The sequence below is a fragment of the Leucoraja erinacea genome, chromosome 16 (assembly GCF_028641065.1).
Source record: "Leucoraja erinacea ecotype New England chromosome 16, Leri_hhj_1, whole genome shotgun sequence".
In the NCBI taxonomy this organism is placed as follows: domain Eukaryota; kingdom Metazoa; phylum Chordata; class Chondrichthyes; order Rajiformes; family Rajidae; genus Leucoraja; species Leucoraja erinaceus.
This window is the reverse complement of record NC_073392.1, coordinates 42,125,683-42,153,346: the sequence shown is the minus strand read 5'-3', so window position 1 is coordinate 42,153,346 and position 27,664 is coordinate 42,125,683. Positions and strand designations below refer to the sequence as shown.

The 27,664-nt window shown below is 42.2% G+C and overlaps 1 protein-coding gene across 5 annotated transcripts in view; it reads left to right on the top strand.

Annotated features, from left to right (window-relative positions):
* The window catches only part of LOC129704865 (POC1 centriolar protein homolog A-like), a 155,067-nt gene that overhangs the window by 112,186 nt on the left and 15,217 nt on the right, over positions 1 to 27,664 (top strand). For 2 of the 5 annotated variants that reach the window (XM_055648246.1, XM_055648249.1), the window contains exon 10: positions 2,126 to 2,323. In XM_055648246.1, the coding sequence (XP_055504221.1) occupies positions 2,126 to 2,323 (198 nt within the window). Of the gene's footprint in view, positions 1 to 1,678; positions 1,799 to 2,125; positions 2,324 to 10,060; positions 10,463 to 27,664 lie in introns of those variants that run through there. The other 3 variants (XM_055648248.1, XM_055648247.1, XM_055648250.1) reach the window with 3 other exon arrangements.

The window sequence follows — 27,664 nt, the reverse complement described above, 5'->3', positions numbered from 1 at the left end:
AAGTAAGCAATGTTAGGAACTTAGGATATCTGGGCAATGCATCACATTGTGGTTGGTGACACAGTGATTTCTTGAGGATAGAAGTTAACAGTTTCAATATACATTTCCAGAACCAGAAATGAGTTGGCAAAAATACCACTTAAAACCACAAGCAGTGGGGAAGTATCACATTCTTAACGGTATTATAGTTAATACGTTTTCTTTCCAGTTAATCAAAGTTGATGTACCCGCAAACTCCTGAGTTTGTACGGTCATGGCCAAGAATGGAGCAAGGCCCACTCTTTTCATTTCAGATATAATGTGACCATGCACTTCAGAGACCAGGTATTGCTACAACCAAGGTTGCCACATTCACTGAAGAAAGTCATGCAGCAGATGATGGTAGACTAGACGAATGAGCTGACATAAGCATGTCTTTAAAAATAGATGATGCAGTAGTTTTGAATGAAAAGCTTTTGATACTGAGTTGGATGATCAGCCATGATCATATTAGAAACATAGAAATTAGGTGCAGGAGTAGGCCATTCGGCCCTTCGAGCCTGCACCGCCATTCAATATGATCATGGCTGATCATCCAACTCAGTGTCCCGTACCTGCCTTCTCTCCATACCCCCTGATCCCCTTAGCCACAAGGGCCACGTCTAACTCCCTCTTAAATATAGCCAATGAACTGGCCTCAACTACCCTCTGGAGCAGAGAGTTCCAGAGATTCACCACTCTCTGTGTGAAAAAAGTTCTTCTCATCTCGGTTTTAAAGGATTTCCCCCTTATCCTTAAGCTGTGACGCCTTGTCCTGGACTTCCCTAACATCGGGAACAATCTTCCTGCATCTAGCCTGTCCAACCCCTTAAGAATTTTGTAAGTTTCTATATTGAATGGCGGTGCAGGCTCGAAGGGCCGAATGGCCTACTCCTGCACCTATTTTCTATATTTCTATTAATTGAATTGATTCTGTATTGGATAGAAAACTATCAAATTTTCTTTGTTTGGACATATAATGTAAAACAATAATGGGTAGAAAATCCAGTTGGTCCAGTTTACATAAATAAGGAGAGTAGACTCACCAGAATGTTTTATTGATGCTTGAAAAAAAAAAGTGTACCACCAGGCTATAGCAAGTACTTGAGCCGCGATGTATTAGCATTCCTATTTGGATTTCTGCCACGACACCTTTATTTTAAATTAGTCCTTGTGAAAATGCTTCTGCAAATTGGAAATGTTACAAAGTGTTTGATGTAGCCCCCAATGGTCCCTCTTCGTACTGGGCGGCCCACCCTCTTTGTTCTCTCAGAGGCCCCACGCTGGGTCCCAATTTATTCTTGGTACCCCCCTCCCCCCACAACACCTCTTTGATCTCTTGTCTGCCCCCTCCCCCCCCCCCCCCCAAGACTGGTCCCACTTTGTTCTCAGTGCTCACCGCATGCCAGGTACCCCTCTGTTCTCGACCTCTTATTTAATTTGCCTTCCTTAAAGGAGATTATTAGCATCAATACTAAGAACTGCTAACGATAAGAAGTCGTGAATGAGCAGAGTGGAACCTTTAAACAGCAGTTATCCTGACAGATGAAAGCTATGAAGCATGTCCTACAAGTTGGAGTCTTAACCTCATACTGAAGAAAGTTAACTATATGAACAACAATTTCATATTTTTTAACAATTGGCATGAAACAATTTTCAGGCTTTGGCTTCAGCTGATGTTATCGACATTGGACATGGTGCCAGAGGGAGTAATCTATGGGTGAGGACTTTTGAACTTCACATTGGCAGGACGAACAAATATTAGTCTTCAAGCTGTTTATTCGTGTTTATTTGTAGTCCACTAAACTGAGGCGGCACAGTGGTAGAGTTGCATCATCGCACCACAGACCTGGGTTTGATGCTGTCTATGTGGAGTTTACTTGTTCTCCCTGTGATTGCGCACGTTTCCTTTGGGTGCTCTGGTTTCCATCCACATCCCAAAGATGCGTGGAATTGTAGATTAATTGGCCTCTGTAAATCGCCCCAAATGTGTAGCAAATGGATGTGAAAGTTAGTGATCTTGGATGATTTTATGAAAGATCTTTATGTCTAAGAACATGCCTCAAACAAAATGCCAGCTTTTAAATATGTTCTGTTTTTATTGTAGCAGCTTTTGAAGACAGATTTTTCAGATGCTGTGTCAAACTTTCCAAGTCAACAAAAGAAATATTCAAGCAATATTCTGGCATCTGAGTCAGAACCAGCTCTTCCCTTCAACCAGTCTCATCAAGAAGGGAGTGGCATTCCCTCTGCCCTTGCAAGTACTCTGGAGCATATAGTAGGTCAGCTGGATGTCCTTACTCAGGTGGGTGGCATGAGTTACAACACATTTCTAGTGAAATACGAAGGAGATTTTTCTTGTCTGAATCACCAAAGTAAAGATCGAAAAACCAGTCAGATTTCAGTTACATTTAATGTCACATTGTCCCATCCCCACCCCTTTTTGCCTTCCACGGAGAACGCTTCCTCCACAACTTCTTGATTCACTCGTCCCTTCCCACCCAACCCATCCCCTTCCCAGGAACACCAATCACAGGAGACATTGTCCTTTTCCCTTCTCCCTCACATCCATCCAGGGACCCTGGCAGTCCTTCCGGGTGAGAGAGAGGTTGATGTGCACCTTCTCTAACCCCACATACTGCATTCAGTGTTTCCGATGTGGCCTCCTTTACCTGGATGAGACCAAGAATAGACTAGGCAACCGTTTCGCTGAAGACTTGCATTGAAACTGCCAGGGCCTACTGGATCTCACGTTTGCTAACCATTTTAACTTCATTCTCATTCTGACCTTTCTGTCCTCCATTGCCAGAGCGAAGTGACACACAAACTGGAGGAACAACACCTCATATTCCGCTTGGGCAGCTTACAACTCAACGGTTTGAACATTGAATTCTCCAATTCATAAATCCCCATGCACTCTTTCCCTCGTTCTTCCTTGTGCTCTGGATTCTCATCCATTTATTCCCTCCACCAGCCCCCCCCACCCCCGTCCCCTTCCACCTATATTCCTTCCTCTGGCTTCACAATGTGCCACTCTTCTATCCTTATCTCACACCTTTTGTCTTTTCATCCCCCGGCCTTTGCGCCACCATCTGCCTATCAAACTCCCCCTCATCTGTATCCACCTATCACTCTCCATGTTTAGTCCTGTCCCCGTTTCACTTCCAACTTTCTCCCTCCCCACCAATGAAGAAGACCTGAAACGTCATCTGTCCATGTTCCAGAGATGCTTTTTGACCTGCTGAGTTACTCTGACATTTTGTGTGTATCTTTGGTGTAAGCCAGCATCTGCAGTTCCATCCTACACATTGTGCAACAGCATAACCTGAGCATGATCTTGTTAGGCTGTGCAGATAATCACTGTTTCAGTACTATACTCACTTCTCAATCTACTATTTGAACCAATTAGTTAGTTATTTCGTTTTAGATGTGTTATAGTTTTAAATCTAGGGTGGTCAGTGAAGTGGGGATGAATTTGTTGATTCATCTAACATCAAGCTAAACCTCATTCAGAGAATTGGGACCTTCCTTAAAGGAGACATTTTAGATTCTACTCTCTATCCTACTGGAAAATTGAGTCTGACAAGAATACATTTCCCACATATTTCACTATACACTTTCCAGTAGGTTCAGTAATACTGTTAGGAATCCACTTCCACATTTTGAAGGTAAGGCGTTTAAGAAGGAACTGCAGATGCTGGAAAATCGAAGGTAGACAAAAGTGCTGGAGAAACTCAGCGAGTGCAGCAGCATCTATGGAGCGAGGGAAATAGGCAACGTTTCGGCCCGAAAAGCTGCCTATTTCCTTCGCTCCGTAGATGCTGCTGCACCCGCTGAGTTTCTCCAGCATTTTTGGCTGTCTACCTTCTGAAGGTAAAGCACTGGAATGTGACAATAAAGTAATAATCTAATTAAATCATCAAATGTGATTGAGGGGTTCGTGCTGTGTTAAAGTACATATTACACGTTTTGTTTATGTGGATATTGCACAGATTTTCATAATATAAATAGTTCTTAGAAATTACTCATTTCATGTGCAACTCTCAAATGTAATGAGTTTTACTTCACTATATTACCTTAACTATCTGGTGAAGATTTTTTCAAACCAAAATGTTAATTGTTGCTATTTAAAGATGAGCTTTGTGATACAGTCACATCTCCTGACTGAAATCAAATAATTCTTATTTGAGAACACCCAAATCATGTGAATTGAGAGGAATCCACTCGTTTCCACATGTTTCTAATATTTGGCCTGAAAGCCACCATTTCGTCCACCTGAGAGGAACAACATATGGCTTATATTGCTGGAGGAAATGGGTTTGTAAACCACTGTGTTTCTCTTGTGGAATGTGTTAAATAGCACGTCTGACAAAAAAGGCTTCCAGGCATGCTGGAGAATTTATTGACATTCTATACTCTTGACCATTTGTATGGACTGTTACCCTCTGACCTATGAGTCTGATTCTTCAGTGTTGCTGCCACAATAAAGATGCCCAGTGGCTCCCCTTATTAATCCGAGTTAATTGTGGCTGCCAGTAAAACTAACGCAAAGAGCATAGCTGTATGGAGTCAATGGATGAGGTTTTTTGAGCGCTGACATTTTAAAAGTGTGATTGCTCTAAAATTGGGAAAATATCCGTACAGAAACACAATTTAATTCTTTACTCACAACTGTCTAAAGCAGGTCACTTTGATCTGAAAATCTCACTCCCTAGATTTATTTTAATAGTTATTTTCCAAATAATTTTTAATATTTTGTTTGTCTACAATTTATAGAGGATTATATTCATCCTTGTGCTTCTACTTATTTCAGTTCAGCTAATATTGCATTAACAATATTTTATTTTGAACAGGTCATTTAGAAACTATTGTTTATGTTGTGGATCAAACTATAAATCGTTGTGAAAAACAACTGCACTTGCACATTTTGGGTGACTGGTATTTCTGTTTCTCTATGCTAATGGCCAGGGAATATATATATACCAGACAATGTATCCAAAAACTCCCTTGCTGGCCTCCAAAGACAGAATAACTCAATTGATCCTTTGGTAGTGTTTAAAAGAGAAAAGGATTACATTAAGATCATGTGCGATACCTTCTCAAGCATATAAACCAGTGGTGTTTATGGGTCTTTTAGACAGGCACATGGATATGCAGGTTATGGAGGGATTTGGAACACGTGCAAATAGAGGAGATTAGATTAAAGGCATGATGTTCGGAAGGACAATGTAGGCTGGGGGGGCTGTGCCTGTGCTGTACTAGTCTATGTTCTAAGATGTATGTTCAAAGCTATTTATGGTCAATGAATTGGTTTTGAAACAACTTAAGTTGTTAATGAAAAAATATAGTAGCCAATGTGTGTGCACCCTGCCAAAGAAATCAGATAATTCGAAACGTTCTCCTCCCCTTCTCAGCTCTCCCTCAGCCCACTGGCTCCACCTCTTCCTTTCTTCTTCCCGCCCCCATCATCACATCAGTCTGAAGAAGGGTTTCAGCCCGAAACATTGCCCATTTCCTTCGCTCCATAGACGCTGCCTCACCCGCTGAGTTTCTCCAGCATTTTTGTCTACCTCAGATAATTAGAAAGATGGTTGCTGAATGAAGCTGTACCCATGTTGAATCTTGGTCATTGGACGTTTTGCCAGTTTGTCATATTATTAAAGTGGAATGAGCGTAATGCAGGTTAATTTCTGTGAAACACACCTTTGACTCAAGTGTGGTCTGCTCCTAGAGACCCTGGACCCAGATATGAACATACTTATTTCAGGAAAACCATATAAATTAGGAGATATATAGATAAGGTTGATTGCTGATGAAACAACATTTGAATGGCAGCATAGGTTGTCAGGAGGATGTAGGGAGGCTTTAAGGAAATAGACGGATCAAATGAGTGAGGAAGTACATGATTCATGAACTATAATGTGCAAAATGTGAGGTCATCCACTTTGATTGAAAAAATAGAAGTGCAGAGTACTTTTTAAGTGTCAGAAAGATGTTTTTTAGTTTAGAGATACAGTGCGGAAAAAGGTCCTTTCGACCCACCGGGTCCGCGCCGACCAACGATCCCCGCACATTAACACCATCCTATACCCACTTGGGACACATTTTACATTTACCAATTAACCTACATACCTGGAGTGTGGAAGGAAACCTAAGATCTCGAAGAAAACCCACACAGGTCACGGGGAGAAAGTACAAACTCCGTACAGACAGCACCCGTGTTCAGGATCGAACTTAGGTCTCCGGCGCTGCATTTGCTGTAGGGCAGCAACTCTACCGCTGCACCACCGTGCTGCCCTCATGGGGACCTGGGTGGCCTTGTACAAATATCAGTGAAGGATAATATGCAAGTGTGGCATGCAATTAGGAGGGCTAATGGTATATTGCCTTATTATATTGCAAGAAGATTTGAGTTGCTGAATATATATTCCAAGAGAGGATGCGACAGAATTTCAGATATTAAGAAAATTTAGAGAGATGGGATTAGCCCAGGAAAATGACATTGTGGTAAAAGTTCACCCAGGACCTAACTGGATAATGGAGTAGTATTTATGGAACTGTACTTTTTTTTTAACAGCGTGGAAACAGGCCCTTCGGCCCACGGAGTCCACACTGACAATTGATCACCTGTTAACTATGAACTAAATTATCCCACATTCTCATCCGCTCCCTACACATTAGGGGCATATATCTTTTACAGAGACCAATCTTCCTTATTTCATAACCCTAAACCTCTTCCTATTTCCCATGATATGTGTATGCCAATGGATCACATTGGCTCTCTCTCTCTCTGTAATAACATTTCCTGTTGGAAGTGATATTGGCTCGGACCTACTTTCTAAATTCACCTCCTTTTAATGACCTTTGGATGCTCAAGAAGAGAGCAGCTTACCTCATTTATTGATTGATGTGCCACTGAAAACAGCCCTTGGCTGCAGTAACGCATTGAACAATCTATTGGTTTATTTTCCTCATGAAGTTTATTGCAAAACAATGCTTAGTTTTTTTCATTGATTTTCTGCTGAGAAAATGAATCAGTGATGAATTAAACATTATGAAGAATACATCACACACACAGTGTGTTTCAGATCTGTTCAAAGGAGAATACAACCTTTGAGAATAGGTTTTATTTGAACTGTTACTTCTTTCATGCATATTTTCTCATTACAACATTACAACTTTTGGGATACAAAGGGCCATAAATGCTTGCGAATCAATGCACCATGTTATTATTACACAGTTTAAAAAATAATTTCCTTGGTAACATGACGTGTTGGAGCACAGGTCCAGACTGACAATGTGACAATGGGAAAGACATTTTGAAAAATAATGTGCTCATTGCCCAGCTTTAGATGTTAAGTTCTCATGAGTCCCATGACTATTTCATAGTCGAATGGTCAGTGCAGCGATTTGCCATTTATGTAGATTTGTCCAAAATGTGAAGACACAATGAGGACAATTCTGTCTGTTTTCTTAGTCTTTTCGTCCACTGAGTTTTCCAATTATATAAATATTCTGGCATGCAACATGGTGACCAGCATTCCATCACTATTTAAGTACATTATCTGCTCTTTGGTAGACAAAAATGCTGGAGAAACTCAGCGGGTGAGGCAGCATCTATGGAGCGAAGGAAATAGGCAACGTTTCGGGTCGAGACCCTTCTTCAGACTGATGTGTGGGGTGGAGGGGGTGGGAAGAAGAAAGGAAGAGGCGGAGACAGTGGGCTGAGGGAGAGCTGGGAAGTGGAGGAGAAAGCAGGGACGACCAGAAATTAGAGAAGTCAATGTTCATGCCGCTGGGGTGTAAACTGCTCAAACGAAATATGAGGTGCTGCTCCTCCAATTTACAGTGGTCCTCACTCTGGCCATGGAGGAGGCCCAGGACAGAGAGGTCAGATTCGGAATGGGAGGGGCAGTTGAAGTGCTGAGCCACCGGGAGATCAGGTAAGTTAATGCGAACTGAGCGGAGGTGTTGGGCAAAGCGATCGCCAAGCCTGCGCTTGGTCTCACTGATGTAGAGCAGCTCACACCTCGAGCAGTGGATGCAATAGATGAGGTTGGAGGAGGTGCAGGTGAACCTCTGCCGCACCAGGAAAGACTGCTTGGGTCCTTGAATGCAGTCAAGGGGGGAGGTAAAGCGACAAGTGTAGCATTTCCTGCGGTTGCAAGGGAAAGTGCCAGGAGAGGGGGTGGTTTGGGTGGGAAGAGACAAATAGACCAGGGAGTTATGGAGGGAGCGGCCCCACTGGAAAGCAGACAGGCTGCTCTTTGGATCAACACTTTCCTTTATAGTCAAGTTGAGAGGAATTCTGCCTTCACATATTGCTATTCTGTCACTTAGGCTTGGGTCTTATTAATAGCACTTGAGCAGGTGTAGCACATTGCTGGCAAGGCCACCATATCTATTTTCTCGTACAAACAGCCATTTTTAGTATCATAATATTATTTAGGATGGCATGTATTCGATCTTTTACCTCATTATATGTTTCCATTGCATTTTATGTGCTGTTCAAGCAAGTTTGGGAAGTTATTCATCTCTGATCCACAACATAGATTCTGAAGTATATTGTAGCTAGATATTGGTCAACTTGACATCAAGGTGACATTTTATTTTTACATCAATGCAGGGTGATATTTTTTTGATATACCCTAGTGAAGGGTACAAATTTTATTTGGTTTGCAAATTAGTCTTTTCATCTCACTGATATGGGACAGTTTTCTAAGTTCGAATGCTCACATGTTATGTTTGTGAGTTGCAATGTGAATGCACCCCTTCTTATCTTAAATTCCGCTTTCCCCTTTATTTCTCATTCTGTCTGTATTTTAACTTGAATCTAACTCCCTCCCGTGTCCTTTTGTGCCGTCCCTTATACTTCTCCTATTCTTTTCCATCTTTAGTGGGTAGAGTTGTCCCATATGTGACTTTGAAATCACTTCATTGATTCCAGTCATCTGTGGTCCAAGTGTTATGCAATGACCGTGATGACCATAACAATCCAAATTATAAATATTTGAATTATAAACACCCTCCAGCTTCAGCTAACTTGTTCCAACTGTTACATCTTGTGTGCATCTTGTTGTGGACATACTTCAAAACAAAGTGCAATTTTGAGAATGAATTCAGTAAATTGTTCTCAAAAAGGCTTTCAAACACCTTTTATTGGTGCATTTTAACCTGACATATCAATACTCCAATAATGATTATACTTAAAGTATTGGCTATAAAGTGTTCTATGACCTTGATGAAGCAGGTATTTTTCTCAGCTACAGATTCTAAAATATGGGATACGCATGTCTTGATTTTTACTTAGATTTGAATGCCTCAGCTAAATATTTTTGTGTATTTATTCACATATTAAATAAAGAATGAAGTTAGATTATCGGAAGCAATTATTTAATGTGATTTTGGTATTTCCAGTATTCCTCAACTTTCAGTTTCTTATGAAGAGTTTAATAAATGGGGGTGTTATTGTACTTGGAGCTTTATGGATAAAAGTTTACAATGTTCTGCTCTGAGGAAGTCGAAACTCCTTGTACTCTGTTCTGTAAAGCTCTTTGTCCCATATGGGCCCCAACCTCAAGGGACTATAAAGGAAACTGCATCACTGTGATCTGCTCAGTGATATCGCACACTACCAGATGTTGGAGGTCATAAATTAAAGGAAGATGAAGAGTTTATGGAAACTGACTAGTGGGCAGAAAATTGGAGGCAGAATTAGAATAAATGGCAGCAGATAAAGGATTTGGATTGTTTTTATATGTTACTGAGTTATAAATGTTTAGTGTGAAATCGTCTTCATTCTATAACTGATTAAAAATAAAGCAATCGTAACATGAAATAAACTTTTGTTGAGAGGCCTTTTAAAAAGAATATGTAATTTAAATGTGATTGCTCGTAGCCTGATAATATTGATTGTGTCTTAAGTATTTTTGCCCATGGCATCATTTATATGACAGAAAGCAGAAGTTCCCAACAAATAAAATATAATGGCCATATTGTGCTTCATGTCTCTTTACCTACCACTTTTAATTTAATTCTTCAGACAGTGACGATTCTCGAACAGCGACTTACATTAACAGAAGACAAACTCCGTGAATGTCTTGACAATCAGCAGAAGTCATGATTAAAGTCAGGTGATTGAAAGCAGATGAAAGAAACAAGTAAATTGACAGACTAAGCACCTTAACTAGCAGGCATGCTTAATGTGTAGAAATCCACCGATCACCAATCCAAGTTTTGTAAATGATTCATTCTTCCCTAATATTGTCTGATAACAATTGTAATGGAATTTTAGCTTGTAATATATAAATAGCTTTTGTACTTTTGTTACTATGCCCTCTATGTGAGCCAGTATTTTTTATAAAAGAGTAAATAGTTTGTTTCACTTCAAAATAGATCCATGTACACACAGATCTCATATGTTTAAATAAACTTTTGATTTTGAGGAATGGTTTAAATTTGTTATTTCTCTCAAATGTGATTTTGTTGGCTGAGTTGTTTCATTTGGATATTAAGTACTTCACGGGCATACACAACTTTATCCCAAGTTAAGAATTTTGTGGAGGAGACTATTATGCTTTTTACATTTGTACCACAGAATCAATTGGAAACAAAAGCAGTTTCTTGGTAAGTTGAAGTATAATATAAGAACTTAAATATACTTAATAAATTAAAGCTGGTACTAAATGTTTAGAGTAAAACTGATTCTCAGTACCAATTATACACTCCTCTGTATGCATGTTAAAATGTGACAAATATAGGACTTTCCTTGTCATCTGAAGAAGCAGCAATATTAGCAGAAATTTAGTTAACATACAATTGAACAGTTTCCAGACTCTACTATTTAAATAACGAGAAGAGTAGGATTTATATTACTTTATGAAAAATGTAAGGTTGCATTGCATGTTCCTGCTCCTGACCTTATTATAATGCAGTCATAGATTTTGTGTTGACCTTTTCATCATTATAAGACCTTATGGCCCTATTGACAATCTGCTTGTGTAAAATGATAATCAAATTCCCTTCGGTTGTGAAATCGGTTTTGCAATTATTTGTCCACTTTTTGACCCCGCACGATTGAAGTTCAAATATCCTAAACAAAAGGTTACGCTAAAAAGATGTGTTCATTTTAAAAGTTGCACATTTTAGATAGAATGTGGTTACAATTATCCATTGAATTGTGTTCCTATGTGAATATTTTATTTTGTCCATTTGATTTTGATATTTTGAGCAGACCTGCAATGTGGAATTTGAACGACAAATCTGAGTTTGCAACAATTTTTCCCATGCAATTTGAACATCTGTACCAATGTGTACTGATGTTTTTGTTTCTTGAGCTTCAAGAAACTTTAGTTCAAAGATTTTCTAATTTGTAGAAAAGTTGGAGGACAAGTGTCAGAATATTTCTTCAGGTGAGATGGCCTTGTAGGGCAAATATGAAAATATTGATTACACAGCAGTAGTAGATTTTATCATATATTCTTGCTGTGGAATTGTACGTATGCATTATTCAAATAATCTTTAAATTCCTGCAACTTTGAAGCGGAAATGCTTTTTGTCTGGTTTATAACGAGAATGGCACAGACTTTCACATTGTCAACAGCTGTCAGAATCATAGATCTTGTTATTCATCTCGACATATGTGGCCAGTTGAATTTGGAAATTATCATTATTTCAAGTGTTTTCATATTTACTAAATATAATGTTTACATTGTTTACATTTGTAAAGGAATGGACAAGATGTACAGACATGGCTACAAACAAGAAGCAACCATACACCTCTGTACCAAATGTTGGCAAAGGTATTTTGAAAAGACTTAAATCAGTGCTCCACAGCCTGAGATGCCCAGTGTTATTAGATACTCTCCATATTTGCCGCCTTATTCTTTGCATAGATTCATTGCACAATCAAACTCCAGTACTCCAAACACAATTGTACCAAATCTCAGAACAATTGTTAAGTGCCACCAAATCATCACTCACAGCAAATCATATCAATCCTATCAAAGTCAAATTATAACCAAAATATAGCTAAGTCCATCCCCATACTTGAGCTAAATAATCCAGAGTTTTAGAGTTTTGTTTATTGACCGAGGTACAGTGAAACTCTTTTGATGCGTGCTAACCAGTCAGCGGAAAGACAATACATGATCACGATCAAGCCATCCACAGTGCTCAGATTAATGATAAGGGGACTAACGTGATTAATGTTATTTGCAAAATAAAGTCCAGTAAAGTCCGCTAAACAAGTCAGAGGGTCTCCAATGAGTAGATAGTAGCTCAGGACTATTCTAGTTGTTAGTAAGAAGGTTCAGTTGCCTGATAACAGCTGGGAAGGAACTATCCCTGAATCTGGAGGTGTGCGTTTTCACACTTCTTTACCTCTTGCCTGATGGGAGAGGGGAGAAGAGGGTGGCCAGGGTCCTTGATTATGCTGGTGGCCTTGCCGAGGCAGCGTGAGGTGTAAATGAAGTCAATGGAAGGGATGTTTAAGAAAGAACTGCAGATGCTATAAAAATCGAGGGTAGACAAAAAGGCTGGAGAAACTCAGCGGGTGCGGCAGCATCTATGGAGCGAAGGAGTAGGTGACATTTCGGGTCGAGACCCTTCAATGAAAGGGAGGTTGGTTTGTGTGATGGTCTGGGCTGCGTTCACAATTTTCTGCAGTGTCTTGCAGTCTTGGATGGAGCTGTTCCCAAACCATGCTGTGATGCATCCTGATAAAATGCTTTCTGCCCGTATCTGTAGAGGCTGGTAGAGTTGTTGGTGACATGCCGAACTTCCTATGCCTTCTCAGGAAGTAGCAGCATTGGTTTGCTTTCTTGGTCATTGCTTTAATATGGGTGGTCCAGGACAAGTTGCTGGTGATATTTAAGGGCCTGTCCCACTATGGCGACCTAATTTGCGAGTTTAGAAGAGTTTGCGCTCGCCACAAACTCGCAGCATGGTCGACACGTGGTCCTAGGAGGTCACTGTAACTCTCCTTCATGCTCGAGAGAAGTTCCCGCACACTCGCGGCCTCAGTTTGGTAGAGGAAAATCTTTCAACATGGTGAAAAATTTTCCACGAGTAAATATTGGTTAGCATGGTTCTTTTGAACTCGTAGTGCAGTGGTAGTGGGGTCGCCATGTAGTTACAGGCAGTCGAGGTAGCCATAGGCAATTTGCTTTGCTGACCGGGCATTTTAATTGGCTCATTGGGGTTAAAAAACGTAAGCACGAGTTTTCAGAACCAAGGAAAACGGACCGGTAATGTTAAATGCCCTCTAAACTTTATTAAAAGTTGTCCGGCTTCTTAAAAGTGTCTCCACTTGTCTCCCCCCCTCTCCCCTTCTCCCCCCGCTCTTTTAAAGGACTTACCATATACTGTGCCAGCCGTCTTTTACCTTCCTGTTCATCGCGACCACAATTTCAGACAGCGCTCCTCCCCCACTTTCCCTGGCCCCCGCCTTTGCGATGTGTGTGTGTGTGTGTGTGCTGACGGTCGATCCAGCTCATGGTTTCATCGCTGACGGTCGATCCAGCTCGCGGTTTTTCAGCCGAGTTCCCCCCCGAGCTTGAAGGTCGAAGACAGTCGCTGAAAGGTCGCATTAGTGGGACAGGACCTTTCGTCCTCGGAATTTGAAGCAATTTGTAATGTATTAGTAATTTGTGACGTATTTAATTGATGCACTTTCAGTTAGACATTGTTTAATCACAGCTTTATAATAGCAAGTTAAAGGCCATACTCCTAATTTTTCAAAGGTTAAGGAAATCAATTCTCCCTCTTTATTAAAAAAATTGGCTCAAACATTATTTCCTATTTAGTAAAGATTGGCAATATGTAGAGAATGGGAGAGGGGGAGGAGATTCGGGGACAGTTTCTTCCCAGCTGTTATCAGGCAACTGAATCATCCTATCACAACCAGAGACCAGTGCTGAACTACTATCTACCTTGTGGCGACCTTCAGACTATCTTTGATCGGACATTGCTGGCTTTACCTTGCACTGAACATTATTCCCTTATCATACATTGTAAATGGGTTGATTGTATTGTCTTTCTGCTGACTGGATAGCATGCAACAAAAGCTGTAACTGAACTGAGACGAAGGCAGGAAAATAATTTGGAGAAGTTATGGTAGAAAAGGTTTTGTTCAATATTGCGCACTGACTAGGCCAGTAATGGTCGGAGAATAAAGTGCAGAGTAAAAAGACTGATCCATCATGTCCATCTCATCATAACGCCATCAACCACATCTCTACAGCCTCCTACACTACAATAAAAGCAAACACAGCATATTCAATCTCTCCTTGCTACTAAACCCAATGTATCCATAGTTAACTTAATTCGGTGACGATACACCTCAGAAGGTGGGAGAATTTCCAACCATCTAGTTCACTTTGAGACTTAACACTTACCCTCTTTATAACCATTTCTCATACCTGTGTCTAATCCAGATGTGCAAAATCAAATGCCCTCATTCTATTTCTCAATCTCTGCACTTTTCAAAAGGAAAAAGAAACAGAAAATAGTTATCAAAACCTGTTGTGACTCGGGATCATTGAATTAGATATCATTCAAATATTTGTCCTCTGAACTTGTTCCAGAATTGCGATGACCCTTAATTGAAAGAATGTAGAACTGGAATATTATTGTAGATACAATGTGATTAATGCTTAACACTACGAGAGAATTGTCCTTCCACTTTTACATTTAATTAACCTAGCCTATACATACTGATCAATCAATTTGCAACAACCTCCTTATACTGTTCATTGACTCTTAATGCTTCATGAATTACAATGGTAAAGGTCTGCCTCCCTTTTAGTGGCTGTAGGCCAGAAACACTAAAGTGTATTTTTTTTTCACAGGTATCATGCTGCATTGAAAATATCGGTCACTTATGGTCCATTTCTGTTGTCGTGAAATCTACCTATGCGCTTGTTTGTGGAAACTCCTAATTTCTTTAAATGTACATTAACAACTTCCTTTTCACAAGGTTTCTGTAATGTAAGATAAATAACATAGCACAATTCACAGGTGGATTATCCAACAACAAAATATCTTCATATTAGCCACAACCACGACTGCAGATCATTCTCAGTCATTTTATCCAATGGTTATTAAAGATGAACAATGTAAGGCCTGTTATTAAACCATATTGGATTCCAGAATAAGGGGTAGGCCATTTAGGACTGAGATGAGGAAAAACTTTTTCACCCAGAGAGTTGTGAATCTGTGGAATTCTCTGCCACAGAAGGCAGTGGAGGCCAATTCACTAATGTGTTCAAGAGAGAGTTAGATTTAGCTCTTAGGGCTAAGGGAAATGGATGAAAAGCCGGAACGGGGTACTGATTTTGGATAATCAGCCATAATCATATTGAATGGCGGTGCTGGATCAAAGGGCCGAATGGCCTACTACTGCACCTATTTTCTATGTTTCAGACATGGCCAGCTCCTGCACAGCAACTGCTGTTAATGACTATTCCTTGTCTATGGAGGTGCATGTAGTTCTATGTCCAGTGTAAGATATAGACACCAAAGCATATCCTTACTTAGCAATTTAGCATTGTACACCAATTACATGTGGAGTTCCCCAGGGCTCCATTCCGGGGCCTCTTCTGTTTAACATCTACATGCTTCCACTGGCTCAGATCATGAAAAACATCAAAATATGTTACCATAGTTACGCAGACGACACACAAATCTACATAACAATATCACCAAGAGACTATAGTCCAATACAAGCACTGAGTAGATGCATTCAGCAAATCAACGATTGGATGAACCAGAATTTTCATCAATTAAACAAAGAAAAAACTGAAATAATTGTTTTTTGGAGCCAAGGAAGAACGATTAAAAGTTAGCACCCAGCTTCAAATGGTAATGCTAAAAACAACAAACCAAGCCAGAAACTTCGGAGTAGTCATGGACTCAGACCTGAACTTCAACAGCCACATAAAAACAGTCATAAAGTCAGCCTACTATCACCTAAAGAATATATCAAGGATTAAAGGACTTGTGTCTCAGCAGGATTTGGAAAAACTTGTCCATGCATTTATCTTCAGCAGGCTCGACTACTGTAACAGTGTCTTTACAGGTCTCCCTAAAAAGTGGATCAGACAGATGCAGTTAATTCAGAACGCTGCTGCTCGAGTCCTCACTAAGACCAAAAAAGTAGATCACATTACTCCAGTTCTGAGGTCTTTACACTGGCTTCCTGTCTGTCAAAGAATTGATTTAAAAATACTACTGTTGGATTACAAAGCACTGAATGGTTTAGGGCCAAAATACATTTCTGATCTTCTGCTTAGCTACGAACCACCCAGACCTCTCAGATCGTCTGGGACAGGTCTGCTCTGTGTCGCCAGAGTCAGAACAAAACATGGAGAGGCAGCATTTAGTTTTTATGCACCACATATCTGGAACAAACTCCCAGAAAACTGCAGGTCTGCTGCAACTCTCAGCTCTTTTAAATCTAGACTGAAGACTTTTCTGTTTGCCGCTGCCTTTCAGTAAACAATACAATTTATTAATTACCTATACTGCACTGTAACTTCTATTCCTGGTTTTATTCTATTTTAAATATTTTATTTGATTGCTTTTAATTTTGTAATTATTTTATCTGAATAATCTAATAATCGTTTTACATCTAAATGTCATTTCATATGTGTTTCTCTCCAATGCTTATAATGTTTTATGTAAAGCACTTTGAATTACATTGTTGTTGAAAGGTGTTATACAAATAAACTTGCCTTGCCTTGCCTAGGATTAGTTGATGGAAGATGTGACTTCAATAGAGATCTATGTATCAGTTTATATCATGTTTTATGAAGGTATACCTAAAAGGTTACCCTTAATATTCGTACTAAACAGAATTCATTACATGTTCACTATCAACTGACGGGTATAATTTAAAATTAATTCTACAAAAATAATTTACGAATGCGTTCTAAAGTTTATGTCACCTGCTGTCATTCTATTCTGCTCATCCACAAATATTGGACCATATTTGGCCTGCAATTTGCTGACCTATCAAAATTCGGGAGATTTAAAATTGTGCACGCAGGTAAAGAAATCTCATCGCTGATTTTCACCGAATACCGTGATTCTATTTTTGTCCTCAAAATGAACTAAAAAAAGGCCATGAGCAGAATGAAAAGAAAAGCTATTTACTATCTGCATATTATTGACCCTGGTAATAACATTAACAACTGATATAAAACGTAATCTCTGTCTGAAGAAGGGTTTCGACCGGAAACGTCACCTATTCCTTTTCTCCAGACATGATGCCTGACCCGCTGAGTTACTCCAGCTTTTTGTGTTAATCACCTCTAATTTTAGTGGAAAGGAATGTGGAAAATATGCTACGGTCCATTTTGTACCCTTGGCACAATTAAATTCCACTGCCTATGTCTTCCAACATATCTTCTTGTGGCAGATCTACTGGTGTTGATGAAAAATAACAGGAGGCATTTAAAAAATCAAACCCCTAGGCATTGAGCCACAGTTTCAAAGATAACTAAACCAAGTGCAGACCCGTTGGGTCTGCTCCCCCAATGGTGTGATTCCCCCAACCCAATATTCCACCATGCACCCGTCTCCTCCAATGGAACTGAAGCCGTTGCCAAATGTAAGTTTCCAGCACTCCCCTGCCTCCCTCAATTGCACCTCCCCTGCCTGCTGCAGCAGTGAAAAGTTCAGTGTTCCTGTCTTGCAACTTTGTTTCGAAGTGTGTTGGAAGCTGAAAGGAAGGAGCAGCCGTCAACGAATCAAAAGGCAGGAAGGGATCCGTACTGCAGGCGGACGGATTTGAGTTTTATATATATATAGATTACGCTAAAGCAAATGATCATGAACCTACACCAGAAATATCAGGATAGATCTTTAAAGTATGGATGGGAAGAGGAATATTTACAGACCAGAATGATGATAGCTATTTCATTTAACAAACATGTAGAAAATGCATTTGTATGCGTCGATTGAACTGGTAGTCTTTAAGGAAGGTGTCAACAAGTTGGAGATTACATTGAACATTTAGCACAATATCAATGTACCATATTAATAAGCAATTCATAAAACTATTATTAAATTAAAAAAAGCATAGCATTCCCCCAGAGATGATCGGTATTTAGTGCATTTCAAAACCACTGTTAAAACTAAGTTAAAAAACAAGGTGCTGCATGGGTTAATTACTAAATGGGGTGAGTAATTACACATGGGGAAGTGAAAATTGTATTGCCATTTCGTCAGATATATGCATACTGCTACTGAGGTGCAAATCTTGCAGAAAATATTACTTACAGTCATAGAGTTATACAGCGCGGAAGCAGGCCCTTCGGCCCAACTTGCCCACACGGGCCAACATGTGCTAGCTACACTAGTCCTACCTGCCAGCGCTTGGCCCATATCACCCCTAACTTGCCCTATCCATGTGCCTGTCTAACCTTCTTAAATGTTGGGATAGTCCCAGCCTCAACTACCTCCTCTGGCAGATTGTTCCATACACCCATCACCCTGTGTGTGAAAAGGTTACCCCTCGGATTCCTATTAAATCTTTTCCACTTCACCATGAACCTATGTCCTTTGGTCCTCAATTCCCCTACTCTGGGCAAGAGATTCTGTGCATCAACCCGATCCTTTCCTCTCATGATGTTATACACCAATAAGATCACCCCTCACCCTCCTGCGCTCCAAGGATTCGAGACCCAGCCTACTCAACCTCTCCCTATAGCTCTTCATTTTACTCAAGCACTGCCTTTGAATCATTTACATCCTTCATTTACAAGCTTGGAGTTAAAGTAAAATAAACGGAAAACCTTCAGGAATTGCATAACTAAAGGGAATAATCCATCTGCTACTATGAGCATACAAATAAGGATAACCAGGCAATATGGCCTAGCAATCCTGCACTGCTACTTGATAGCAACGCTGATCTGATTGTAACTTCATTCCAACATTCTTGTCAATCTGCAGTAATCATTCTCCTTTTGCTGCCTTAAAATGTTCAGACTACTTCCATAACCCTTTGAGGAAGAGAGTTTAAAGGATTCGTGATCCACTAAGAGACATAATCCACTTAATCTTTGTCTTAAATGGGTGATATCTTATTTTTAAAAAGTGCCTCTTCACTGTAGAGTGGCCTGAAAAAGAAATATCCTGTCCACATCTGTATTATTTTCATTTCTTATTAATCTTTTAGTCAATTCTTTTTTTATATACATTCTGTCCAATCTTCTGATCTGCCACTTGTCTTTGGGTAATGATAAAAGGAATCACAAAAGTATTGATTATTTTTTGTCTTAGATGATTCAGATACTAGAGCTTTTAGATTCAAGTAACTGGAAGTCGACAGTGGTTATAATGCTGTAATTGTCCAGTGACACAAATGTTTTTTATGCTCGAGTACAGCTGTGATGAAATCAGATGTTATTGTTCCTATTTTCATAAAGCAATTGGAAAAAAAGCCTCATTCAGCTCCCACAACTAAATCATCTTGAATAGCCCATTGCACCATAACAAACAATCAAAATGGTTTGTTGGAATGCAATTTTGGACCATTCCATTTGTTTACTTACAGTGTGTGTGTGAAATGAATATAATTTTTGTGGCACTGGAATATTTGTCTCCTTCATTTTACTCACCATTTCTTTCCAAGGTCTCTGCACCTTTTGAAATATGCAACCTTTATCCGGTGGGCGACGCAACTCTGGTCAGCAGCGGCCTCTGCAGTCTGTCCGTGTTTTATTATTTTCTGTCTGTGTTTTTATGTAGTTTTTGTTATTTTTGTTGGGGTGTGTGTGTGTGTGGGGGGGAGGGGGGGGGGGGGGGAAACTTTTTAAATCTCTCCCTGCACTGGAGACCCGACCTTTTCTCGTCAGGTTTCCGTTGTCGTTGGGTCCGCAACGAGGAGCGGCCTCCAACAGGAAGAGACCGGGGACTCAGGTGCTACGACTCACCGTCGCCGTCGTGGGGCTGGCCGAGTCCGGAGCGGGTGGAGCGGTGGAGGAGTGCTGCTGCTGCTGCTGCTGCTGCTGCTGCTGCGGCCCAACCGGAGAGTCGGAGGCTCCAACGGCAGGTCTGTGGACGGCGGCACCGGGAGCCCGCGGGTCCCTGGAGGGAGACCGCTTTTCAGGGCTCTCGCAACGGCGACTTCCCCCGCCCGAGTTGCGGGGTCGAAGAGCTCCTGGAGCGGGGCCTACATCACTGCCCCGCGCGGCTTGGAATGGCCGCGGGACTCTGCGAGCGCACACCGGGGGCTCTAACACCAAGACCCGGTGTGCGACCTCACACCACCCGGCGTGGCTTTAATGGCCGCGGGACAATCGCCATCGCCAGCCGGGGGCTTTGACTTTGACTCTGACATGGGGGGGGGGGGGGGGGAGGGCAGTGGAGAGATAAGTTTATTTGGCCTTCCATCACAGCGATGTGATGGATGTTTATGTAAATTATGTTGTGTCTTGGGTCTATGTGTTTGTAATGTATGGCTGCAGAAACGGCATTTCGTTTGGACCTCAAGGGGTCCAAATGACAATTAATTGTATCTTGATCTTGGGGTATCTTGATCTTAGGTCTTGCATTTTAAAGACAGGACTCTACAGAAGTTTGAAGAGATGAACCAAGTGCAGAGGTCATTTTTGGATTCTGAAATTATTTTAATAGATACAAAGAGAAATTGATAAGAAATGTTACCACACTTAAGTTTCCAAAATTATCACGGATGGATATGTTTTTGACTCCTTGTCCAGCTTGTATTTCAGCTTATATTTTGGTTCACCTGCAAAACATTCTCTTTTTGTACTGAGCCAAGTTCAGTTATATTTAACAAGATTTTTTTTCTGCTTGCCTTGTCAGTTATTCATATCTCAAGGGCAGCCTATCAAAGATCAGTAGACAAGGTATGGTTCTGTAGACTTCAGTCAAATCAGAAAAATTAGGCACAATTGAATGTTCTGTACTTTTATGACTTAACCTTGCACAAGTTCCAACGTGTTTTTGGAATTTGCCAAAGTAGCAAACGGCAAATCTCTAAATGACAAAGGTAATCTCATGGGCCTCTGCGTTATTTGGGAGATAATGCAGCTGGGAAGACAATTAACTGTGTTTGTGTGTTCTGTTGCAGAACAGAGTGCTCTCTTTGTTGGTAATCTTTTATAGCTAGTTTTGATTAAAAATAAAGTAAAAATACCAACAATAATATAGATTATTTTGTACAACAGTTATGACCCAACAGTATGAACATTGAATTCCCCATTTTTAGGTGACGACCAACCTAATGTCTATGTGATCTCAAGGTTACCAACCATTGCAACTCCCCCTCCCATTCCCACACTGACCCTTCTGTCCTGGGTCTCCTCCACCTCGTATTCTGCTTGGGTATCTTACTAGCCCACAACAGAACCCCCCCCCCCCCCCCCCCCCCCCCTCTCACCCCACACCCCCCCACCCCCCCCCTCCCCACCCCCCCCCCCCCCCCCCCCCCCCCACCCCCCCTCCCCCCCCTCCCCCCCCCCTCCCCTGGCTGATCTTACACCAGTTTCTCCCCTCTCCATCCACATGCACCATTTCCAATAGCTGTCCAATTCGCAACCTCTCTATCCCCGAGCTTAACAATTCACAATTATTTATCATTTCCGGGCTCGCATCTATCTGTTCACCCCTGGCCTTTGTCTGACAATCCGCCTATCAAAAAACCTCCTCACCTGTGTTCAGCCATGCTCTGACCTAGCCCTCCTCTTTTCCAGCTTTCTTTCCCACCTCTCTGCAATCAGTCTGAAGGGTTCTGATCTGAAATGTTGCCCATCTATGTTCTCCAGGGATGCTGCATGACTCACTGCATATGTTGTGTCTTTCTTTAATACTTGCCAGGCTTTATCCTGCCCCGCTCTCTTCCAGTTTTCTTAATCCCCCCCCTCCCGACACTACAATCAGTCCGAAGGTCACCTATCCATGTTCTCCAGAAATGCTGCCTGAAACACTGGGTTACTCCACAAATGCTGCCTGACACACTAAGTTACTCCAGAAAACACACTAAGTTACTCCAGAAAAAGAACCTGATGCACTGCCCTCAAGGCCAACATGGCATACTCACCAGCAGAGGTCATTGGATCTTCATCCAAGGAGATAAGGCGCAAAAGAATGCAGCTTTTGAAATCGGAAGCAAAAACAAACTGCTGGGGGAATACATAGATACATAGACAATAGGTGTAGGAGTAGGTTAATCGGCTCTGCGAGCCATCACCGCCATTCAATGTGATCATGGCTGATCATCCAAAATCAGTGCCCCATTCCAGCCTTCTCCCCATGCCCATTGATTCCGCTAGCCCTAAGAGCTCTATCTATCTATTTTGAATGCATCCAGTGAATCGGCCTTCACTACCTTCTGAGACAGAGAATTCCACAAATTCACAACTCTCTGTGTGAAAAACTTTTACCTCATCTCAGTTCTAAATGGCCTACCCCTTATTCTTAAACTGTGGCCCCTGATTCTGGACTCCCCCAACATCGGGAACATGTTTCCTGCATCTAGCGTGTCCAAACCCTTAATATTTTTATATGTTTCTATAAGATGCCCTCTCATCCTTCTAAATTCCAGTGTATACAAGCCCAGTCACTCCATTCTTTCAACATATGACAGTCCCGCCATCCCGGGAATTAACCCTGTAAACCTACGCTGCACTCCCTCAATAGCAAGAATGTGATTCCTCAAATTAGGAGACCAAAACTGCACACAATACTCCAGGTGTGGTCTCACCCAAGAGCAGAACTCACTATCAAAACATGGAGGGGACGGGGGAGACACTTTTTTGGCGGCCACGCGTGCATGCGCACACTCACACACACGCGTGAGGCTTCGGAGGCTCAATCCAGCGCTAAAAACCGAGATTTTAAAATTGGGATCACAAAAACTTGGGGGGGATGTCCCCCACCTGACCTGACGTGGCCCTCTGCCCCCCCCCCCCCCCCCCCCCCCCCGCGTTCTCCGCCCCTGGCAGCGCCCTATACAACTGCAAAAGGACCTCTTTGCTCCTACACTCCTCCTCTCATTATGAAGGCCAACATGCCATTTGCTTTCTTCACTGCCTGTTGTACCTGTATGCTTACTTTCAGTGACTGATGTACTAGGACACCCAGGTCTCGTTGCACTTCCCCTTTTTCCTAACCTGACACCATTCAGATAATAATCTGCCTTCCTGTTCTTGCCTCCAAAGTGGAGAACCTCAGATTTATCCACATTATACTGCATCTGCCATGCATCTGCCCACTCACCCAACCTGTCCAAGTCACTCTGCATCCTCATAGCATCCTCTTCACAGTTCACACTGCCACCCAGCTTTGTGTCATCTGCAAATTTGCTAATATTACTTTTAATTCCTTTATCTAGATCATCAACGTATATTGTAAATAGCTGCGGGCCCAGCACCGAGCCTTGCGGTACCCTACTAGTCACTGCCTGCCATTCTGAAAGGGATCTGTTAATCCCTACTCTTTGTTTCCTGTCTGCCAACCAATTTTCTATCCATGTCAATACCCTACCTCCATTACCATGTGCTCTAATTTTGCCCACTAATCTCTGTGTGGGACCTTACCAAAGGCTTTCTGAAAGTCCAGGTACACTACATCCACTGGCTCTCCCTTGTCCATTTTACCTGTTATATCCTCAAATAATTCCAGAAGATTTGTCAAGCATGATTTCCCTTTCGTAAATCTATGCTGACTCAGACCAATCCTATTACTGCTATCCAAATGCGCCGCTATTACATCTTTGATAAGCGACTCCAGCATCTTCCCCACCACTGATGTCAGGCTAACTGGTCTATAATTCCCTATTTTCTCTCTCCCTCCTTTCTTGAAAAGTGGGATAACATTAGCTACCCTCCAATCCACAGGAACTGATCCAGAATCTATGGAACATTGATCACCAATGCGTCCACGATTTCTAGAGCCACATCCTTGAGTACCCTGGGATGCAGAGCATCAGGCCCTGGGGATTTATCAGCCTTCAGTCCCATCAGTCGACCCAACACCGTATCCTGACGAATGTGGGTCAGGTGATCAGGCAGTATTTGTGAACGGGAATGGTTGGTCGACATTTCAGATCAAGGCCCTTACCCTGGACTGATTCAAGCAAAGAACCTTGGCTAGATTATCCACAAATGATCCATCTACCATCTCCATCCGAGGTTTGGTACTAAGAACGTTGTTATGAATAACAACAGATTTACTAGAATGTTGCCTGGGTTTCAGCAACTAAGTTACAGAGAAAGGTTGAACAAGTTAGGGCTTTATTCTTTGGAGCGCAGAAGGTTAAGGGGGGACTTGATAGAGGTTTTTTAAAATGATGAGAGGGATAGACAGAGTTGACGTGGATAAGCTTTTCCCACTGAGAGTAGGGAAGATGCAAACAAGGGGACATGACTTGAGAATTAAGGGACTGAAGTTTAGGGGTAACATGAGGGGGAACTTCTTTACTCAGAGAGTGGTGGCTGTGAGGAATGAGCTTCCAGTGAAGGTGGTGGAGGCAGGTTCGTTTTTATCATTTAAAAATAAATTGGATAGTTATATGGATGGGAAGGGAATGGAGGGTTATGGTCTGAGCGCAGGTATATGGGACTAGGGGAGATTATGTGTTTGGCACGGACTAGAAGGGTCGAGATGGCCTGTTTCTGTGCTGTAATTGTTATATGGTTATTATTATTAAACTACAAATTCATAAATTTCATTTTAGAAACGTTATTATTTTCAGTTCCAACAACATGGAGATTTCACGTGCAGTTGCAGACCTTTCTACAATTGGCCGAGGCGGGGGGGGGGGGGGGGGGGGGGGGGGGGGGGGGGGTGGGGGGGATACAATAAGACTGAGGCAGGTGAGAAGCTGGAAGTCAATAAGGAAGTTGATGACAGAAAGATCAAAAGACAGAATAGGCATAAACATGGCAGGGAACAAGTTGGGACTGTTGATAGACACAAAATGCTGGAGTAACTCCAGAGGGACAGGCAGCATAGGAATGGGTGACGTTTTAGATCGAGACCCTTCTGGACTTGACCCAAAATGTCACCCATTCTTTCTCCCCAGAGATGCCGTCTGACCCATTGAGTTACTCCACATTTTGTATCTATCTTCGGTGTAAACCAACATCTGCAGTTCCTTCCTACACAGGTAGGACTGTTGGATTGGTTTGCATTTATTTTAAAGCAAGAGGCCTGACAGGTAAGGCAGATTAACTCAGCATGGATAGGTACATGTCGCAGTCATTACAGAAACCTAGCCAAGAGAGAGGCATGACTTGCAGCCTAATGTTCCAGGGTGCAGATGCTACAGGAGAAATAGAGGTGGGGGGTAAAGGAGGGATGAGTTTTGCTCTATTGATCATGTAGAATGTCACAGCAGTAGTCTGAGATGATGTTACTGATGATTCCTCCAATTAGGCCATATGGGTGGAGCTGAGATAAAAAGATGATCACCTTGCTGGGAGTGTACTATAGGCCACCAAAGAACCAACAGGAATTAGAAGAACAAATATGCCTGTAGATTGAAGACAGCTGCAAGATAAGTTTGTCATTGTGGGGGATTTTAACTTTCCCAATATTGACTGGGAATGTCAAAATGCCAAGGGCTTAGACGGGATATAATTTGTCAAATGTGTTCAGGAAAGTTTCCTAAGGCGATATGTCGAGGCCCCTATAAGGGAGAGAGCAAAGCCTGATCTACCCGTAAGAAACTGGGAAGAGCTAATGATTGAAATGTCCGTGAATTTGCCTTTTGAGGTCAGCCGATTGGCAATACCTGACTCCACCTGAACCCCTATAGTCCGTTATAATACAGATAGACAGGGGCTGAGTAGGGATAGTCAGCATGGTTTTGTGTGTGGGACATCATGTCCTACGAATCTTGAGGTTTTTTTAAGAAACAAGTTATTTATTGATGAGGGCAAAGTCGCAGACATTGTCTACATGGACATCAGCAAGGCATTTGATAACGTTCTACATGAGAGGCTGCTCTGGAAGGTTTGATTGCATCGGATCCAGTGAGAGCTAGCTGACTGGATAGAGAATCGGCTTCATGGAAGGAAGCAGAGGGTGATGGTGGAAGGTTGTTTTTCAGACTGGAGGCCTGTGACTAATGGTGTGTCTCGGGGGATTGGCACTGGGTCTTTTGCAGCTTGGTTTATATCAACGATTTGGATGAGAATGTGGAAGGCATGATTAGTAAGTTTGCGGATGACACTGAAGTGGGTGGTATCGCAGATAGCGAAGATGGTTATGAAAGATTACAGCAGAATCTTTATCGTGGGCTGAGGAATGGTTAATGGAGTTTAATGCAGATAAGTGCAAGGTGTTGCATTTTAACAAGTCAAACCAGGTCAGGACCTTCACAGTGAATGGCAGGGCCCTGGGAGTGGTGTACGGAACGACATATGAGTACAGGTAGATAGTTCCTAGAAGGTGGCTAGATAGATAAGTAGATAGGGTGGTCAAGAAGGCTTTCAGTTTGGCCTTCAATCAGGGTATTGAGTATAGAGGTTGGGATGTTATGTTACCGTTGTACAAGACCTTGGTAAGTCTGCATTCGGAGATATTATGTTCAGTTATGGTCACCTGGCATTGAAAAGATTTTGTTAACTTGGAAAGTGTGCAGTAGATTTACGAGGATGTTGCCAGGATTTGAGGGCCAGAGTTATCGGAAGAGGTTTGGCAGGATAGGACAGTGTTCCTTTGGAGCGCAGGAGGCTGAAGGATGATCTTCTACAGGTGTATAAAATCATGAGGGGAATCGGTGATTACATGCAGTCGGAATCGAAAACCAGAAGTACAAAGAGATTTACTGTGAGAATGGAAAGATTTAAAAGGAACCTGAAAGGCAAATTTTTTACAAATAGGATGGTGGGTATATGAAACCAATTGCCAGAGGTGGTATTGAGGGAAGATCTATAGCAGCATTTAAAAGCCTTTTGGACAGGTACATGGATAAGAAAGGTTTAGAGGGATATTGGCCAAACATGGGCAGGCGTCGTCCTGTGTGGTATGGCTGCCCAGCCTGCAGCTGTCTGTTTTTCATCTTTTTCGTTAGTTGAGTGTTTTGTTTTTAGGAGTTCTAGCTTTTTTATGTGGGGGTGGGGTGGGGGGGAAGGGGGGAACTGCATTTCCGGGTTCCTACCTGGTAGAGGCAGCTTTTCTCCGGGCTGCACTTTCGACCCGTCCTCGCGGCCTACCAGCGAGCCTGGAGCAGCGTTTCCTGAGGGGACCGCCCAGAGCCTGGGCTTCGGCGGCGGCACAGCGCTGGAGCGCTATCGCGGAGAGGAGCGGGCGATGCCTTGCCCGGGTCGCCGCGCTGGAGCTCCGGTGAGCTGAAGACCGGCAAGTAAAAACATCGCGGAGCTGAGGGTCTGCGGAGCGGCCAGCCGCGGGCGGCAGCGCTGAACTTTTCACCGGGAGTCTGGGATCTCGAGACGAGATCGCCAGAAGTGGAGCTTCATCCGGCGCGGCCTTGTTTGCTTCGGAAGCCGCAGTCTCGAGTAAGGAAGCGGCCGTTCCAGGTGTCCCATGCCGCTGAGAGGATTCTCCCGACGCCGGAGCACCATCACCCGGCGAGAACGGCCTGGAACATTGGGCCTCAATAGGCCTGACTATGGGTGAACCGGGGTTGGGACTGGACTTAGTGCCTTCC